This window comes from Nycticebus coucang, chromosome 9, assembly GCF_027406575.1.
Source record: "Nycticebus coucang isolate mNycCou1 chromosome 9, mNycCou1.pri, whole genome shotgun sequence".
NCBI classification, from domain to species: domain Eukaryota; kingdom Metazoa; phylum Chordata; class Mammalia; order Primates; family Lorisidae; genus Nycticebus; species Nycticebus coucang.
Window position 1 is genome coordinate 79216575 of NC_069788.1, and position 19155 is coordinate 79235729.

At 36.7% G+C, this 19155-nt stretch overlaps 1 protein-coding gene across 8 annotated transcripts in view; it reads left to right on the forward strand.

Annotated features, from left to right (window-relative positions):
• EXOC2 (exocyst complex component 2) overlaps positions 1-19155 on the forward strand; it is a 221781-nt gene that overhangs the window by 29781 nt on the left and 172845 nt on the right. For 3 of the 8 annotated variants that reach the window (XM_053602530.1, XM_053602528.1, XM_053602532.1), the window contains one exon: positions 15807-15966. In XM_053602530.1, the coding sequence (XP_053458505.1) occupies positions 15849-15966 (118 nt within the window). In that variant the 5' untranslated portion in view covers positions 15807-15848. Of the gene's footprint in view, positions 1-477; positions 673-9220; positions 9349-15803; positions 15967-19155 lie in introns of those variants that run through there. The other 5 variants (XM_053602529.1, XM_053602527.1, XM_053602531.1 and 2 more) reach the window with 4 other exon arrangements.

The following is a 19155-nucleotide window of genomic DNA, read 5'->3' on the forward strand; positions in this document are numbered from 1 at the left end:
TTAATGATCTTAGATCTTCTGGATAGTTTGCTGTAGCTTCTACATCAGCACTTGCTACTTCATCTTGCACTTTTGTATTATAGAAGCCCTTTCTTTTCATAATCTTTACAAACCATGCTTAGCTAGCTTCTACCTTTTCTTCTCTAGCTTCCTCACCTCTCTCTTAGCCTTCAGAGAATTAAAGATAGTTTGGAACCCTGTTTTGGATTAGGCTTTGGCTTAAGGGAGTTTGGTGGTTGGTTTGATCATCCATCAGACCAATCAAACTTTCTTCATATTAGCAATAAGGTTGTTTTTGCCTTCTTACCATTCTTATGTTCACTAGACTACCACTTTTAATTTCTTTCAAGAGCTTTTCCTCTGCATTCACAGCTTGGGTAACTGGTAGAAGAGGCCTAACTGTAGGCCTGTTTGGACAGTGACATGTTTCCTTATCGAGCTCAATCATTTCTAGCATATATCTTTTTTTTTTTGTAGAGACAGAGTCTCACTTTACCGCCTTCGGTAGAGTGCCATGATGTCACAGGACTCACAGCAACCTCTAGCTCTTGGGCTTCCACGATTCTCCTGCCTCAGCCTCCTGAGCAGCTGGGACTACAGGCACCCGCCACAATGCCCAGCTATTTTTTGGTTGCAGTTCAGCCGGGGCTGGGTTTGAACCTGCCACCCTTGGTATATGGGGCCGGTGCCCTACTCACTGAGCCACAGGCGCCACCCTCTAGCATGTATCTTAAAGTGAGAGATATGTGACTTTTTTTTTTCAGGATTATTAATTGGCCTAATTTTAATATTGTTTGTTGTGTTTCAGGGAATAGAGGGGTCTAAAGAGAGGGTGAGAGGGGAATGGCAGGTCAGTGGAGCTGTCAGAACACACACATTTATTAGCCAAATTCACTCTTACAACTGTCTTATATGGGTGTGGTTTGAGGTGCTCAAACATTATTATAGTATGACATCAAAGATCTCTGATCACATCCCTATTACAGATATTATAATAATAATGAAGAGTGAGGTAATGCAAGAATTATCAAAATGTGATGCAAGGACATGAAGTGAGCACATGGAAAATGCTGTTGGAAAAATGGTGTCAGTAGACTTGCTAGATGCAGGGTTGTCCAAAACTTTCAATTTGTAAAAATTGAAGTGCAGTAAAGCAAAATGCAATAAAAAGGTGTTCTATAGTCAAATTTAGGTTAACCAAGATATTACTTATGGGTAGTTTCTGGACATAGGCTAGGTTTCCACACTATTTCATTACTCTATTTAGAAAATAATTCTTCATCTTATTATTTTTGGAGCAGAGATGTACAGATGTATTAAGGGATAGTACAGTGATGAACAATTTCAGGGATAGTAGTAGTTCATTTTCTTTTCAATCAAATTTTAGTTTAGATTTTTAATGGCTTTTGCAGTAAGATAAACCATTAACTTGAAAAACTTTATATTTACATTCCTAGTAAATTCTCATGACTGCATTTTTATCAGTAAGAAATAATTTTCTATGAGATTTGATGATAAAACACTTCAACTTTTTAATTTGTTTTGTTTTTCTTACTTTTAAATTCCATTTGTTACGTTGTGGACCTACAGCCGCTTAAGCTCTCTGGCTTATCAAGCTCTCTTTCAGTTTGAATAGATTCTGACTTAATGCCACTAAAGTTATTATATGGGCAGATTACACATTTGCTTTCAAAGGTATTTTAAAATTAGCCTTTGAAAATTATTAATACATAACGACTTTGGAGTCACTGTTTAAACTCTATGAAACTATTTACTTATTTCTGAGTTCCATGAAAAAATGTATGCATTTTTTGTTCCGTGAATGTTTTCAAAGCTGTTTTATGAAGACTTTTTATAAAGAGCTATTTTTTGCTTCATTTTAAAAATATTTTGCCCTACCAGCATTTTTGTAGACTTTAAATGTAAGATAAAGATGGAAAACTCATGCCTTACCACACCAAGGAGATTATAAGATCTGCGTGTTGTTTCTCTTGTAACACAAAAATGCCTTGTCATGTTTGTTTTAGGCGTCTTTTCTAAATTTTTTTTAATTAAATGAGAATTTTCAAGCTATAGTGCAAGACTTTTTACCTGTTTTATCCTTTCTTCTCTTCTTTCTCCTAGTTGTCTGTCTCTAGTTCTGTTTCTTCCTCGTTATATATTTAATAAAGGAGAAATAAAAAAATCTTATGGTTTGCTTTGGAACACAAATAATTGTGCAGTTTAATCTTTGATGAATTATTATTATGGCTTACTTTTAGTAATTCATTAACAAAGGGTATCAAAATTTTTATAGCTTAGTTTAGTTTTTATAATTTTTAAAAATGAGAAAAATAATTTATTCCTTTACTTAGATTATTCATTCATCTTTAATATCAATAGCAACATGTTGCATATGATATTAAAGAAAAATGAATAGGCTATGTCTTAATTGAGATTCTTCTAATGATATAGTAGAAACATAATAAGTAATAAAATTTTATAATGAATGCTTTTAGTTTAATTGTGAAAAGCTAAGGAGTGCCACTTTCTATAGTCATACATGAGTTACTGAATTTAAAAACATTATTATTCAGGATTCTCCTAGAAATGAGAACAAAAAGATGCCTAAGAGTTGATCTCATCCAACCTCTTGTTCATAGATGAGAAAACAATTTCAGGGAGCATCTAAGTAAATAAGCATTTTTTTTTTTTTTTTTTTGAGACAGAGTCTCACTCTGTTGCCCTTGGTAGAGTGCCATGGCGTCACAGCTCACAGCAACCTCCAGCTCTTGGGCTTAGGCGATCCTCTTGCCTCAGCCTCCCGAGTAGCTGGGACTACAGGCACCCACCACAATGCCCGGCTATTTTTTGTTGCAGTTTGGCTGGGGCCGGGTTTGAACCCGTAACCCTCAGTATATGGGGCCGGCGCCCTACTCACTGAGCCACAGGCACTGCCCATAAATAAGCATTTTTATTTGTCAATGCCAGACCAAGTTTAGACCCCAGGTTCCAAACTATTCATAAGTGTTAAGTTTTTGAGCTTGTTCTAGGCCTAATTCAGAGACGTATAGCTTAGATATACTTTTGTTTCTTAAAATAAATCTAGACTACTATGTGAGTGTAACTTAACTTAAAAAGGTAATTTTTTTTTTTTTTTTGAGACAGAGTCTCACTATGTCACCCTGGGTAGAGTGCTGTGGTATCAGAGCTCACAGCAACCTCAAACTCTGGGCTTAAGGGATTCTGTTGTTTTAGCCTCACAAGTAGCTGGGACTACAGGTGCCCACGACAATGCCCGGCTATTTTTTGGTTGTAGTTGTCATTGTTGTTTGGCAGGCCCAGGCTGGATTCGAACCTGCCAGCTCCCATGTATGTGGTTGGCACCCTAGCTGCTGAGCTATAGATGCCGACCTAAAAAGATAAAATTTAAATTAAAAAAAAAAATCTAAAACTGTTGAAGGTTATTGTGATATTGTCCTTGTGTGAAGATGTCCTTTGTTCTTGCAGAGAAGGAATTTATTTCCAACAAAATGATAATTCTATGACAAGCAAGTCTCACGTTAAAAAAATCAAGGCATCAAGTTTATAAATTACTTTAGTCTCTTTTAATGAGACTACTGAGAAGTAAGAAAATGCTATGCCTTTTATGTTTCACTGGACCTCCACAAAATAAAATCATTGTCAGAATGTGTTTAATACTTTCTTATGTCCAGAAATGGGTGTCTCAATACAGTTTTTAATTGTCCCACTAAATTATCATTTGTTAAAATCTGTACTGGTTTATTCATATGATAAATTTGTACTCTTTTAAAAAATTCTTCTACTAGAAACATAATAGCTCTTGAATGGTATAGTTATTCAGGGAATAATAGGTTACCAATATCAAAAGAAATCAGACAAGTGTCTTTTTAACTGGTTAATTCCTGTAAGGTCCCTCCTGGCTCTATTTATCCCTATTCTGGAGATAACAGAATTATGATGCCTTTTTTTTTTTTTTTTAAACTGAACCTGTAAGTCTGTTTGGTAATCTATAGGACGTAAGTGTGTAGTGTGGTTGTTAGATTAAGAGCCAGTGTGTAATTCATTTACATATGCCGGTGTACATATTTGAAATTCCCAGTGAGTACTCCAGTACTGTTAACCTTTGCCCATAGCCATCATTTAATCCTTTGTGTACTATTAGTGTTCTTGGGCTAGGATTAAGTAGCTTATTCTGTGTCTGCAGTAATTTCCCCTATGTGAGTAATAAAAGGTACTTTATTTCTTTACCACTGTGCTTTCACAAAATGAAATTAACTTGTGACTGGGCATGGTGGCATGGACTTGTAGACTAATTGGGAGGCCAGAGAATCACCTAAGCCCAGGAGTTTGAGGCTGTAGTGAGCTAGGATGGAGTGCCATTCTACTCCAGTATAGACAACAGAGTGAGACCCTGTCTCTTTAAAAAAAGAAAAAAAAGTTTAAGAAATTAGCTTGTGGTATGTACTCTCAGAATAGGCTTATTCATTTTATTCATTTTATTCCTTCTTCATTGTCTTACATAGCTGTGTAATTAAGACTGTGTATTGTTTTAATTAAAAAAATGAGATTTATGACAGGCGAAGTCAGACTTTTGCTAACCTCTGTTCAGTGTATTTATCTAAGAAAAAACTACATGACAGTTCTTCAAAGACCATTGCTTTATTACATTTGAATAATATGTAATGTGAAGAAAATTTGTAGACATTTAATGACAACTGTAGACTAGAACTTTCCTTTAAAAATGTTCTTGAGTCTGGTATTGGTTGTTAAACTGAAAGTGTTTAGAAACTAAATTCTGTTTCAGACAGAGTCTCAAGCTGTCACCCTGGGTAGAGCAGTGGCGTCACAGCTCATAGCAACCTCAAACTCTTCTGTTTAAGCGATTCTCTTGCTTCAGCCTCCCAAGTAGCTGGGACTACAGGTGCCCGCCACAATGCTGGGCTATTTTTTTGGTTGTAGTTGTCGTCGTTGTTTGGCAGGCTCAGGCTGGATTTGAACCCGCCAGCTCTGGTGTATGTGGTTGGCACCCTAGCTGCTGAGCGCCAGGCCCCCAATTTTTCTTAATATTTGTTTACCCTATAGTGGTATAGTGTCTTTGGGGCAATATGGTATCTGTTCTTAAAGCAGTTGTGGAAACTGTCTTGAAATATGTCTTTGCTGCCCCATAAGTTTTTATTAATATGCATTACCACGCTAAATTTCATGTTTATTAACTTACAATAGTTTTCAACCACATTCTAAAAACAAGCTTTCTACGCTTGTCTGCATGTAGAGGCTTGCGTAAAAGAACTAACCATAGTATGTATGTTCCATATAATTTCATGTAAATTTAACTATAAAATCATCTAAAGCAGTGGTTCTCAACCTTTCTAATGCTGCAACCCTTTAATACAGTTCCTCGTGTTGTGGGGACCCCCAACCATAAAATTATTTTTGTTGTTAATGGTTGGGAGTCCCCACAACATGAGGAAGTGTATTAAAGGGTTGCGGCATTAGGAAGGTTGAGAACCACTGATCTAAAGTGTCTATTTAATGTCAGTTTATTTATTGTTCATTTGTGCATTTTGCTAATGTCAGACGTGAAAATAAATATCTTTTGATTTTGCCTAATGGGCCTTATATATTGATAAGTAGGAGATAAAATCTTATTTCAATATAACTTCAAACTTATAGAAAACTATAGAAAACTTTCAAGAATAGTAAGAGTACTTCTGGTAAACCTCATCGTTTTTCATTTTGATCAATGATTACTCCTGTAAACTCTTAGCCAGACCCACCAACAGTTTACTTTTTTGAGATGTCTGTTTTATTATCCTGCTCATTTATCTTTATATATTTTTGAAAATAAGGTATAACATTGTGTAAAAACTTACATGTAGTTATTAAGAACAAGGGTATTCTCTTATATTAACCACAGTACAGTTACCAAAACCAGAAGATTTAACATTAATGCCATGCTGTCTAACTCAAAGTTCAAATACAGATGGTGACAATTTTTCCAAGTATAACATTTTTTTCTCTTCTAGTATCGATCCAGAATTGTATATTACATTTAGTTATAATGTCCCTTAAATGTCCTTTAATATTGAATAGTTTTAAAGCCTTTTATAATTTTTTCTCGATGTTGACATTTTCATAGTACAGGCTAATTATTTTATAGAATGAAATAATTTAGTTTTGTATGATGATTCCTACTGATTTCTGTATTTTTGTCAGACTCCACAGACATAATGTGAGATCCTTCTCCATATATCATAGCAAGAAACATGTGATATTTATTTGTTTCAACATTGGTGGTTTTTATTTTGTTCATTTGATTAAAGTGCTGTCTGTCAGGTCTTTGTAAAATTACTGTTTTCCCTTTTATAATATAATTATGTACAGGTAGATCCTTTGAGCCTATGTTAATATTTCTTTTCTTAAAATCAGATACTCACTTGTTTTAGCACCCATGGATAATTTCTACTTGTATAATTATTTCTGTACATATTAGTTGACATTCTGTAGTAAGGGAGATCTTTTTTTTTTTTTTTTTTTTTTTTGTGGTTTTTGGCCGGGGCTGGGTTTGAACCCGCCACCTCCGGCATGTGGGACCAGCGCCCTACTCCTTGAGCCACAGGCGCTGCCCATAAGGGAGATCTTTCTTTTCTCCTTATAGTTGTTCATTGGCTTATTAGGATAAAGTCATGTTTTTTAATAAATATATTACAGTCTATTACTATCATTAATTTTTTGGTGCTTAAATTGTCTCAGAATTTTTTTTTTTTTTTTTTTTTTGCAGTTTTTGGCCAGGGCTGGGCTTGAATCCGCCACCTCCGGCATATGAGGCCTCACTCCTTTGAGCCACAGGGCCACCCAAATTGTCCCAGATTTGGACAATGGGAGCCCCTCCATTCTGGCCCCCTGTATCCTTTACACATGTACCCATTATTCTTTGATTACTTCATTACTGGTGCAACAAAAGTCCTTGCCCTGCCTAAGCCCTGGAGTCAGCCGTTTCTCTGAGAACTCTCGTTCTTTTTATTGATTAATGGTGTTTAGAAGTTCGGTATGCTCATTGCTACTGTTGTATTATTGCTTCTAGTCCCTCACAGTATACAAAAGCTAGGAAATACATGTATGCACACACAACACAAATCTACCCAGTAGGTACATTTCTCTATCCATCATATCTCTTATGTATAGTTATTAAAAATTGACTTTATATGTCTTGTCTTGTGAAGAATCTGTATCTTTTGCTCATTTAAAAAAATTGAGTTGCACAATTTCTTTATAATGTTGTTTATATAAAGTACTTCATCATTTGTATCTGTTGTGATTTTTCCTCCCAGTCTGTTTCTCATTTATTTTCTCTTGATGAGCAGAAAGTTTTAATTTTGATAAAGTTAGAAAATACCAGTTTTTTTAAATGTATGGATATTATTTGTCATATTGAAAAAATCTTTTCCTACACCCATGTAATCAAGATATTCTGTGGATATTCTGTAGTTTATAATGTTAGTTTTTATGTTTAGATCAATGATCCATCTTGAGTTAATATTTGGGAGTGGTGTGCGATTGCAGTTGAAGTTCTTTTTTTTCTCCTATGTAGTTATCTAATTGTTTCAATATCTTTTGGTTAATGTATTTTTCTTTCCCATTAAGTTGCTTTGGTGCCTTTATCAAAAATCACATGATCATGTATGTGTCCATTTGTGGATTCCGTTCTATTCCATTGATCCATTAGTTTATCCTAATGGCAACAACACTGTCTTGATTACCATAGATTTATAATAAATCTTGTCATGTACTGTGTTACAACTATAACCCCCTTCTAAAATTGTTTTGAGTGTTCAAGATTCTTTGAATATCTATAGGACTTTTAGAATCACCTTTCCAATATTGCTGTATAAATGTGCATGAATTTATAGATCAGTGTGGGGAGAACTGGTATTTTTACCCCATTAAGTCTTCTGGTCCATGAACATGGTATAGATCTTCACTTATGTAGGTCTTTATTTTCTCTTTGCAATATTTAATAGTTTTTACTATAGATGTTTTATACATTTCTCTTATTTATTAAGTATATATATATATATATTTTTTTTTTTTTTTTGCAGCTTTTGGCCAGGGCTGGGGTTGAACCTGCCATCTCCGGTATGTGGGCCGGCGCCCTACTCCTTTGAGACATAGGCGCCACCTATTAAGTGTATTTTTAAGTATTTTGGTTTTTATAATGATGTTTTCAAACTGAACTTTTAAAATTTCGTTTTCTATAGAAATAACTGATTTTTTATGTATATTGACCATGAATGCTAAAACTTTGGCAAATTTTATTATTGGTGCTATTAGTTGCTTAGTAGATTTCCTAGGATTTTCTGTATAAACAATTATGTTCTTCCACAAATAGAAAATGTGTGCTTCTTTTTTTGCCATCTTTCTGCTTTTTATTTCTTAGTTTACCTTGTTGCACTGCCTAGCCCTAGAACCTCTAGAACAGTGTTGAATAGACTGAGAGAGGTATCCTGTACATGTTACTGGTCTAAGAATAAAAACAGCCTGTGTTTCACCACTAAATATGATGATGATTTCCTCCCAATAGTTCTTTTTGGATCAAGGAGCAGATCCACTTTAGTCTTAGTTTGTGGAGGTGTTTTTTAGAGGGGGAGGGGTCTGTAACTCTGTAAAGAGAGGTCTTTCTTTTTGTTGCTTTGGCTGGTGTGGAACTTCTAGCCTCAAGCAGTTTTCCTGCCTCAGCCTCCCAAAGTGCTGGGATTATAGGCTTGAGCCACCACGCCCAGCCTGTTGAGGGTTTTTAATTATGAATAGATGTTGAGTTTTCTCAAAGGCTTCTTCTACATCTGTTTAGGTTAACATATGGTTTTTCTTTTACTTCTAATGTGGTGAACACAGTGACTGGTGTTTGTAAGTTGAGCTGCCCTTGCAAGGGTAGCATAAATCTTACTAGGTTTTGATGTTTTCCTCCTTTTGTTTTCTGAAGTAGTTCCTGTGGGCTTGGTTTTATTTCCTCCTTAAATGTCTGATAGAATTGATCTGTCAGACCTTCTAGGCCTGCAGTTTTCCTTGTAGAAAGTTTTGAGATAAATTCAATTTAAATACAAAGATACTGCATTGTCCATGTTGTCTTGTTTAGTTTTGCTAACCTTTTCTTTCTAGGCATTTTTTATTTCACCTGAGTTGTAAAATTTATTGGTGTAAAGTTTTCCATAATATTTCTTTATTATTATTAAAATGTCTTTAGTATCAATGGTTATTTCCTCCTTCATTACGAAAATTAGTAATTTGTGTTTGTTTCTCTCATTTTTAGAGAGTTTTTTTTCATGCTTATCAGTTTTATTAATTTTGGTAAGTAACGTTTGGCTTTATTATTTTTTCTTTCTTTCTTTCTTTTTTTTAAATTGGGGAATCTCAGATCTTGTTCAAGCTGATCTCAAACTCCTGAGCTCAAGGGATCCTCCTGCCTTGGTCTTCTAGAGTGTTAGGATTATAGGCATGAACCGTTGGCCCTACTTTTTTTGCTTCTATTCTTATAATTTTCCTGTTCTGCTTCTTCTTTTTCTTACTCTCCCCTCTCCTGCCCCTTTACTTTGGGTTTATTTAGATCTTTTCTAGTTTTTTAAAGTAGAAACTTACACTGTTAACTTTAAATATTTCTTCTCTAAGCATTTAAAGCACTGCTTTGGGGGCATCCCACAAATTTTGATATTTTTATTATTCAGTTCAGAATATTTATTTCTTTTCTCTTTGTTGGGATATTTAGAAAGATGTTGTTTAATTTCTGAATACTTGCATTCTTTTCTGGATATTGTATTGCTATTGCTAACGTAATTTCTTTGTAGCCTTTAGAATTCTTTGTGATTTACTTTATGGCCCAGCATGTGGTCTATCTTGGTGAACTTTCTGTAGGATTGGAAAAGGAGTTTCATCAGTGTCAGGTGAAGTTGATCAATAGTATTGTTCATATCTGCTGTAGTGTTACTGATTTTTTGTTTGTTTTATCTAATTGTTACCAATATTGAAAGGCTTAAAACCTTTAACCATGACTGTATTTCTCTTTCTCTCCCTATCATTTGATCAGGTTTTGTTTTATGTGTTTTGAAGTTCTTGTCGGTATATATACAGTTGATAGTGTTATGTCCTTTTGATGAATTCATTTTTTTCATCATTATAAACTCTTCCAAATTACCATGTCTTATCACTTCCCCTTCAGATTGAAGAGCTTCCTTTACTATTTCTTATCATATAGATTTGTTTGCAGTGGACTTCCTTTTCTTTGAAATGCCTTTTAAAACTTTGATATCTGACTTAATTTTTCTCTTAGTACTTTAACACATGCAAGTTTTATTTAACTTATGCTAGTTTTGAGCCCGAGGCCTTGTGAAGCATATGTAAGTCAACATTTCCTGACACCATGGCCCGAGGGAAAAATTTCGTTTTTCTAGTTTGACAATCAGTGTTTAAAGATGAATCCAAAGATAGATCTATCATTATATTGCTCTGTATTTATGTTCTCTGTTTTTTCAAATATCTTCTATTTGATATTCAACTTAATGTATTTTTCATTTCAGATAGTATATTTTTTGCTTCTAGAATTTCCTTTTTTTTTTTATAATTTTGATTCCTCTGTTTAGAATAGCTATATATTCCTTATGATTATATATATACATTTTAATCGTGTATTTCTTATGGACTGTTACAAGTTTTTGCCTATTAATTCTTCTGTCAGGTCATCTTGGGGGTCTATTTCTGTTACCTGCATTTTTGGTTGTGAAGGGGTAGGAAAAAAAACTAGAAAGTGTGAATCTTCTAATTTTGTTTCTCTTTTTTTAAGATTATTCTAGCTATTGTGGATCCTTTTCATTTCCATGGAATTTTAGGGATAGCTAGCTGGGAATTTGGTAGGGATTGCGTTGAATCTGTAAATCAACTTGCAGAGCATAGCCATCTTAGCAATATTAAGTCTGCCTATTTTCCATTTATCTAGTCCCCTACAATTTCTTTCAACAATGTTTTGTAAGTTTTCAAAGCCCAAGTTTTGTACTTCTTTTGTAAAATTTAATCTTAAGTATTTTATTTGTTTTGATGCTGTAGTATTCAGTTGTCTTTTACTCATTACTTTTTGTTTTTTGCGTGTCTATCCCAATCCCAGTCCTCTTTCCATCCTCTTTCCCCATCCATTTCTTTATACCTTGTGCTGCTACCTTGTTCTTTGTCCTGTTTTAATTCCAGTGTTCTTTTGGCACCATGAAACATTCAGAAAACATCTGTTTGACTTCTGTCAGGAGTCATATGGCATGCTTATTTTGTGCCACGTTTGGGAACAGGTGCTGGGAATGTAGAATTGATTAAACAAGTGTTTCCAAAGAGGAAGCCCAAACACGTTAACCAAAAATTTAACACAGAAACTATTAAAATTATGTAGTGCAAGCTTAATAGAAGGGGGAGGATCAGGGATATTTTCCAGAGAAGGTAACATTTAAGCTTGACTTGAAATATTGATAAAGAGTAAAACTTGGAAAGACTTTCTATTTAGTAGAAGGAGGGTAAATGACATCTTGAATGACAGGTTTTGAGCAGGATGCTAAGGAGTTTGTGAGCACTGGAAACCACAAAGCAGTGGATGTCCTAAAAGATTTTTTTTAAAGCCGAGATGATATTGATTAGATCTACATTTTGGAGAACTAACTCATTTGCTGAGGGTGGATTGCCATGGGCAGATAGAGTAAGCAGTTAGAAGTCTGTTGCAATATCCAGGGGGAGAAGATGAAGGTCTTAAGTGGAAGGGCAACAATAGAATTGAGAGGAAGAGTTAACTTCTGATTCTGACAGAAAGATTCTCATTATGTGATTTGGGGGATGCTGTATAGGGAAGGAGAGGAACTCAAGATAACTTTGAGTTGTCATATTGTGTTTATTGGATGGATGTTAATGTTCTATTCCTTCTTTTGCTGTGGTGGTTGCTGCACTGTTTTATTTGTGTTAAATAATTATGTGGACATCATTAAATCATTGCCTAAGCTGATTGAATTCATTCTCCAGCGCCCTGTACCGAGGAGGTTAGTTTGATAGTGCTTTGCTCAACCCCTAGCCCTGTGATCACATGATCTTTCCAGCATGGTCAGCCGTGATATTGGGTCACTGTGTTAGCCGAAACTCAGATATGGTCTGGAGGCTTATGAATAACAAAGATACTTCTATTACTGGGGAAATTCCAGGGATTTAAGAGTCCCTCTCCTAGAAACCAGGCACAGAGGCCAGTCCAAAACTTTATTTTACAGTACACTCGAGACTAATTTAGTTCTCTCCTGCTATCCACCTCCAGATCTACAGATTGTACATCTACTCTGACATTTCTTGAAAGTCAGATTTAGACATTATCAGTCTCCCATTGTGGGAGATAAAAGATGCTTATTCCCCCTTTTCACCCTCTTTCCCTGTTCCCCAAACACATACCTGCCTTTTGCGGTCTTATTACAACTTCAGTTAAACCAATGCTCAGTTCCTACTTTAATTAGGAGTATATAAATCTTGTTTCTATTAAACTTTTGAAAGTTTCAAAAGCTTTTATTCTTGGTATCCAGTTCTTTTAGGGGTGAAAAATGTCTGCGCATGTTAATTTGGGATCAAACTTGGCATTACTTCTGTAGTTCTTTTTTCTGTTACTTGTTGTATTAGTTTCCTAGGGCTGCCATAATGAAGTACCCTACACAATGTGGATTAAATACTAGGAATGTACTTTGTCACAATTCTAGAGGCTGGAAGTGTGAGGTCAAGGTGTCAGCAGGGTTGGTATCTGTTGAGGGCCATGAGGGAAGCATCTTTTCCAGGTGTCTCTGCCTTCTCCCTGCATCTTCGTGTGGCCTTCCGTTGGTAGGTATGTGTGTCCAAATACCTCTTCTAATGAAGACAGCAGTCAGATTAGACTAGAGCTTGTCCATATGACCTCATCTTACCTTTATTACCTCTTTAAAGTCCTATCCCCAAATATAGTCACCTTCCAAGGTACTGAAGGTGAGGACTTAAACATACAAAATTTGGCACTAGAGAAGTACAGGGCATAATTTAAAATCTTTCCTTATTCTGGATCTTTTTCTTATTTGTCTTTTATCTGTCTTACACATTTTTCTTGACTCCCTTTTCTGTCCAGTGTTGGGACTCAGAAAATGATACCTAAGGAAGTTTTTAACATTGTGAACTAAAGGAGGAACCCCAAAGTCTCTTCGACTTTCCCTCTCCTCTCTGTCTCTCCTAAAGCACAGGATGAGGCTACTCTCTGAAGTCCCTTTACCTAGAAACTGGACTTGTCAAAGAGGAACACAATTGCCTTTGATATCTGCCCTGAAATTTCATTAACCAGAACAGATAAACACTTGTATCACAAAGGAAGAGACTAAAAATCAACGTTCGTAGCCTGGAGCCAGTATGAACTTTGTCCAAACAGTTTTCTGTTTTCAGATCCCATTCAGTTTCCAGAGAGCATTATTTACTGTTATCTGATCAAAATGCCTATTCGTTCCCCTTAAAAATTATTACCTCTGAGCAGCGCCCGTAGGTCAAGGGAGTAGGGTGCCAGCCCCATATGCTGCAGGTGGCGGGTTCAAACCCAGCCCTGGCCAAAAACCGCAAAAAAAAAAAAAATTATTACCTCTGAGGCTGGGTATGGTGGCTTGTGCCTGTAATCCTAGCACTCTGGGAGGCAGAGGAGGGAGGATTGCTTGAGCTCAGAAGTTCAAGACTCCATCTCTACTAAAAATAGAAAAAGTAGCCAAGTGTTATGGTAGACATCTGTAGTCACAGCTACTTAGGAGGCTGGGGGAAGAGGATCCCTTCAACCCAGGAGTTTGAGGTTGTTATGATCTATGATGACACTAGGACACTCTACCCAGAGTGACAGAGTGAGACTTGGTCTCAAAAAAAAGAAAATAAATAAATAAAATTACTGTGCCTGTAATCCTAGCACTCAGAGAGACTGAGGCAGGTGGATTGCCTGAGTTCACAGGTTCGAGACCAGCCCGAGCCAGAGTGAGATCCTGTCTCTAAAAATAGCTGGGTGCTGTAGTAGGCCCCTGTAGTCCCAGCTACTTGGAAGACTGAGGCAAGAGAATTGCTTGAGCCCAAGAGTTTGAGGTTGCTGTGACTATGATGCCACGGCACTTTACCAAGGGTGACAAAGACTCTGTCTCAAAAAACAAACAAACAAAAAAAAAAACCACCCCTCAAAATGGCTGCATTTCCCCATCTGCCCTTTCCCTATGGAGAAGAGTATGTAAGTATCTGGTTTATTATTAGATAATCATCCTTCTGGCAGTCCCCCATGCTAATGCACATTAAATCAGTTTTTGTATGCCTTTTCTCCTATTAATCTGCTTCAGTTCATTTTCATAGAACCTTTAGAACAGTGTTTTTCAACCTTTTTTTTCTTCCTCTCACAGCACACTTGAACCTATAGTTAAATTATATTGATCAAAATACACTTAAATTATATTGATTAAAAAAAAGAGTAAAAAAAAAAGAATGTATTAGTGGGTTTTGAACTTATTTTAAAATAATTAATGATCTTTAAAATTTTTCACAACACACCTAAGGTACTCTCATGGCACACTGGTGGAAAATCACTGCTTTTAGTGAGTGGAAGGGAAGCTTTCCCACGCGCCCCCCACACCTTCACATTCTAGAGTGGGGCTAGTAATAGCCGATCTGATTTAGTTTGTGTGGGGGCAGTTTGCCTGTTAAAGTGGCTCTTCCCTCAGGTGATATGAGGGCAAGTCACCCTTCTTTTTTGTGGGGACACTTACATCTCAAGATCTTTGGGGCTTTTTTCCTTAGAACTCTTCTGTTTCTCTGGAGAATAATGCTCTAGTCTGGACAGGGTAGAGTTGGCGGGGAGAGCTTATATGCCTGTGGACAATGCTGTGAGGATGGGAGAGGGGAGATGGCCTGAGGAGCCCTTCAGTTTGCTGCCCAGGGTTGCTCTGACCCCCTCTTTTTAGTCTGCCCCCAGCCCTCCCACACCCTTGCCATGTCTAGGCTTTCTGAAGTCTGGTCCTCTTGTTTGGTTTTTTCAAATACTAATCTTCTGATCTCCCACCTGACTGTGCAGGAGTTGAGGCAGGACCTGAGCATCTAACTTCACCGTCTATAATGTTCTCTGTTCTGCTCTGAGCCTCACTGCTACCTTCTGGGGGGTCTGAAGTCCTCAGCACTTGAGCTCCATAGGGTTTATTAGTGAGGTTTTGTTATTTATTGTTTGCTTGTTATATGTTAGGTGCTGTGCTTTCCAAAGATTATCATCCTACATAATCTTTACAGTAACTTTATGAAATGGGTTTATAAAAGTAAAGTGAAATTCAATACACCTTTAAGAATATAAATATATTTTAATTATTTCTGCATATAATTAGAATATTTTCCTTAAACAACTTTGAGAGTAAAACAGTAAAATAGTTTCTATCATCTATTTAGGATGCAGCAGAGGTAGACATAGAGCTAAATAGTGCATTAGGGTCTATGTGTCATTATGCAGAAAAATTTTAGAACCAAGGGCTTAGTTTTCTGTTATTCTTTTATATTTATTTCTCTCACTACTAACTAGAGTGTTAGTATTTAACACTTAGTAACTTAAGTAACTTGGTAATTTAATGTTCAGCAGATGTTGGTTGATTGGTTAAATGACAGTTAAAAGATTTAGAACTATATGTTTAAGCATACTTTTTATATTTTGGTACTAAATATCTTGCATTCTTATATTTTAGTCCATGCTTATCTCAGTTGGCACCAATCCTTTTTTTCTTTCTTTTTAGCAGATTACTTCTCAACTGGATCACTAGTTCACTTTTTGAAGCACAATGTCTCGATCACGGCAACCCCCACTTGTGACAGGAATCTCTCCAAATGAAGGAATACCATGGACAAAGGTCACAATTAGAGGAGAAAACCTGGGCACTGGCCCCACCGACCTCATAGGTAAGGGCAAGGACTCTGTGATGGACGCTGGTAAATGTATTTTTGTGTTGGGCAAGTGACAAAAGATGTTATTTTGGAGTAGTGAAAGTGACAGAAAAACAATATTGTGGTCATTGCAGAACCATCTGAAAAAAAAATGAAGGCATTGTTTGGTTTTCTGATTTTTCTTTATTTTATCAAATCTTATTGCCCTTTTTTTTCCTTTTGAGACATGGTCTTGCTCTGTTGTTTGTGCTAGAGTACAGTGGCATCATCATAGATTACTGTAGCCTCAAACTCCTGGGCTCAAGCCTCCTGCCTCAATCCTCCCAAATAGCTACTACACCTGGCTAATTTGTCTATTTTTTGGTCTTGCTCTTGCTCAGGCTGGTCTTAAACTTCTAACCTCAAGGGATCCTCCCACCTCTGCCTCCCAGAGTGCTTGGATTATAGTCATGAGCCACTGTGCTTGACCTATATTGCCTTTTAAGTCCTTTAGAATGTTTCCTGTGGCTGAGATTTGTCCCTGTTTCCTTAGCTTCCATCCCTTAGATTGCCAAAATAGCTGCCTTCATATTTTTTGTGCTCTTTGGTTCCCACCCCCCTCCCCCCCAATACAAACTGTTCCTTCTCAAGTGTTCTGTGAATTATGCCTCTTCTGTTCCTTATTGCCCCTCAAAGCAAATCTAAACCCCATCTCCTGGTGATGTGGGTACCGCTTGGCTCCCATCTGCGTGTCACCTACTGGGCACATAACCTCACTGTGACCTGTGCATCCCATTTAAAGCAAGTCAGAGTTTTTAGAACTAGTTTGTGTTTTTTATCTTTTCTAGTAGAATTTAAGCTCAGGGAATTTAAGGACAGGGAAGGTGGAGTGCCATGTATCCAGTGGGCATGGTATAAATATTTTTGGATATTGGCTTTCATAGTGCATTTCTCCCTCTCCCCATTGCTCCGTGACTTGGAGACCTTTACTCCTGCTGGCCTGTTCTTGAAGTGTTTGTATCTGTTAGTGCTTCTAGCCCTGGCTTCTCTTTATCTCTCTAGAACTTTAAAAATAAATTTTTCTGGCCTGCTTAGTCTCAGTCTCTGAAGATGGAGCCTAAACATTGTTTTCTAAAATATAAATAGGTATCAAGGGCAACCAGGGTAGAGAGCATATTTTAAATGTAATTTTATGGTCAGTTATCATCTTTTGCCTGTGAACTCTTCCTGTGGTTACACCAGTGCATTCAGAATGAAAAAGGAAAAGACCCCAGTGTATGCAACTGAATGTAGAGTCTGGCTTCCCACACGAATTCATTCTAGACTCAGACATTCTCTTGACTCATTTCTGAACTGATGAGGGGCCCATTGGTCAAGTACTTGAGATTATGAGTTGGTACTTGCTTTCCCTGAATTATTGCTGCTGCAATAATAGATTGGGTTTTGGCCATCCAAAATAACGTTAAAAAAAAATTGAATTGGAGCTCAACACTATCTTTAATAACTGAGTTTTGCACTTTCTAGCTAATTCTTTTTGGTAGTGTTATTTAAATACATCTCATTTTTATGTTTTTCTCTCTAAGTATGGTTTTTGATTAGTAAATATCACTTAAATTTATCACTTGGAAAGATGGTGTTATATAATCTTATGTTTTCGTTTTTCACATAGCTCATTCCAAGTATTTCTTTACCTAAGTGGAAAATTCCCCAGAATTTTTGGAAATCTATCAGACAGTTGGATATTATGTCCAAAATTTTAACTAGCAGTTGTTGTAAGCTCCCAAACATGATAGTTACTAGTCTTGATAGTTACTTGTCTATATGAATTTCTATTTTGTTTTAGCTTCAGGTAATGCTATTCTTACATGACTAAGTATGTATAAGTTTTATGAACCTTGCTAGTTCAGTTAGCAACCTGCATTATGTATTACCAAGAAACCATTCTTTTTTTTTTTTTTTTTGCATTTTCTGGCTGGGGCTGGGTTTGAACCCGCCACCTCCAGCATATGGGGACGGCATCCAACCCCTTTGAGCCACAGGTGCCGCCCTAAACCATTCTGTGGCTTTTTTTTTTTTTTGGCTGGGGCTGGGTTTGAACCCGCCACCTCCGGCATATGGGTCTGGCGCCCTACTCACTGAGCCACAGGCGCCGCCCTACCGCCCTAAACCATTCTTTTTGAAGAAGCAAAACTTAACTTTAAATAATTTTCAAGTGTTTTAAACTCAGACGATATCTACATTGGCCAAGTGAAACATTATAAAAAGTACTTTACTTGGAATTCTACTTAAAAAAGTTACTTAAAAAAAGGTGCTATTGGCTCGGCGCCTGTGGCTCAAGCGGCTAAGGTGCCAACCACATACACCTGAGTTGGTGGGTTTGAATCCAGCCCAGGCCCGCCAACAACGATGGCTGCAACCAAAAAATAGCCAGGCGTTGTGGCGGGCACCTGTAGTCCCAGCTACTTGAGAGGCAGAGGCGGGAGACTCGCTTGACCCCAGGGAGTTGGAGGTTGCTGTGAGCTGTGATGCCACTGCACTCTACCCAGGGCGACAGATTAAGGCTCTGCCTCAAAAAGAAAGAAAAAAAAGGTGCTATTATTATATTTCATGAAGCAGATTTCTTAGCTTTTCGTTGCTTACCCGAAGTGTTCTTAAGAAATCAAGAAACAGGTCTTTTGATTTTATTTCCATGACATTCAAAGGATCTGTTTGAATCTATGTTTAAATTATTTGCTGATTATTAATTTTTTTTTTTTTTTTTTTTTGTAGAGACAGAGTCTCACTTTCTGGCCCTCGGTAGAGTGCCGTGGCCTCACACAGCTCACAGCAACCTCCAACTCCTGGGCTTTAGCGATTCTCTTGCCTCAGCCTCCCGAGTAGCTGGGACTACAGGATTATTAATTTTTTTATTAAATCATAGCTGTGTACATTAATGCAATCACAGGATACAATGTGCTGGTTTTATATACAGTTTGAAATGTTTTCATCAAACTGGTTAACATAGCCTTCACAGCATTTTCTTAGTTATTGTCTTAAGACATTTATATTCTATACCTAGCAAATTTCACATGTATAAATTGGTTTCATAGTAAGACTGAGTACATTGGATACTTTTTCTTCCATTCTTGAGATACTTTGCTAAGAAGAGTATGTTCCAGCTCCGTCCATGTAAACATGTAAGAGGTAAAAATGCAGATCAGATACTACAGTAGAGGAATCATGAAA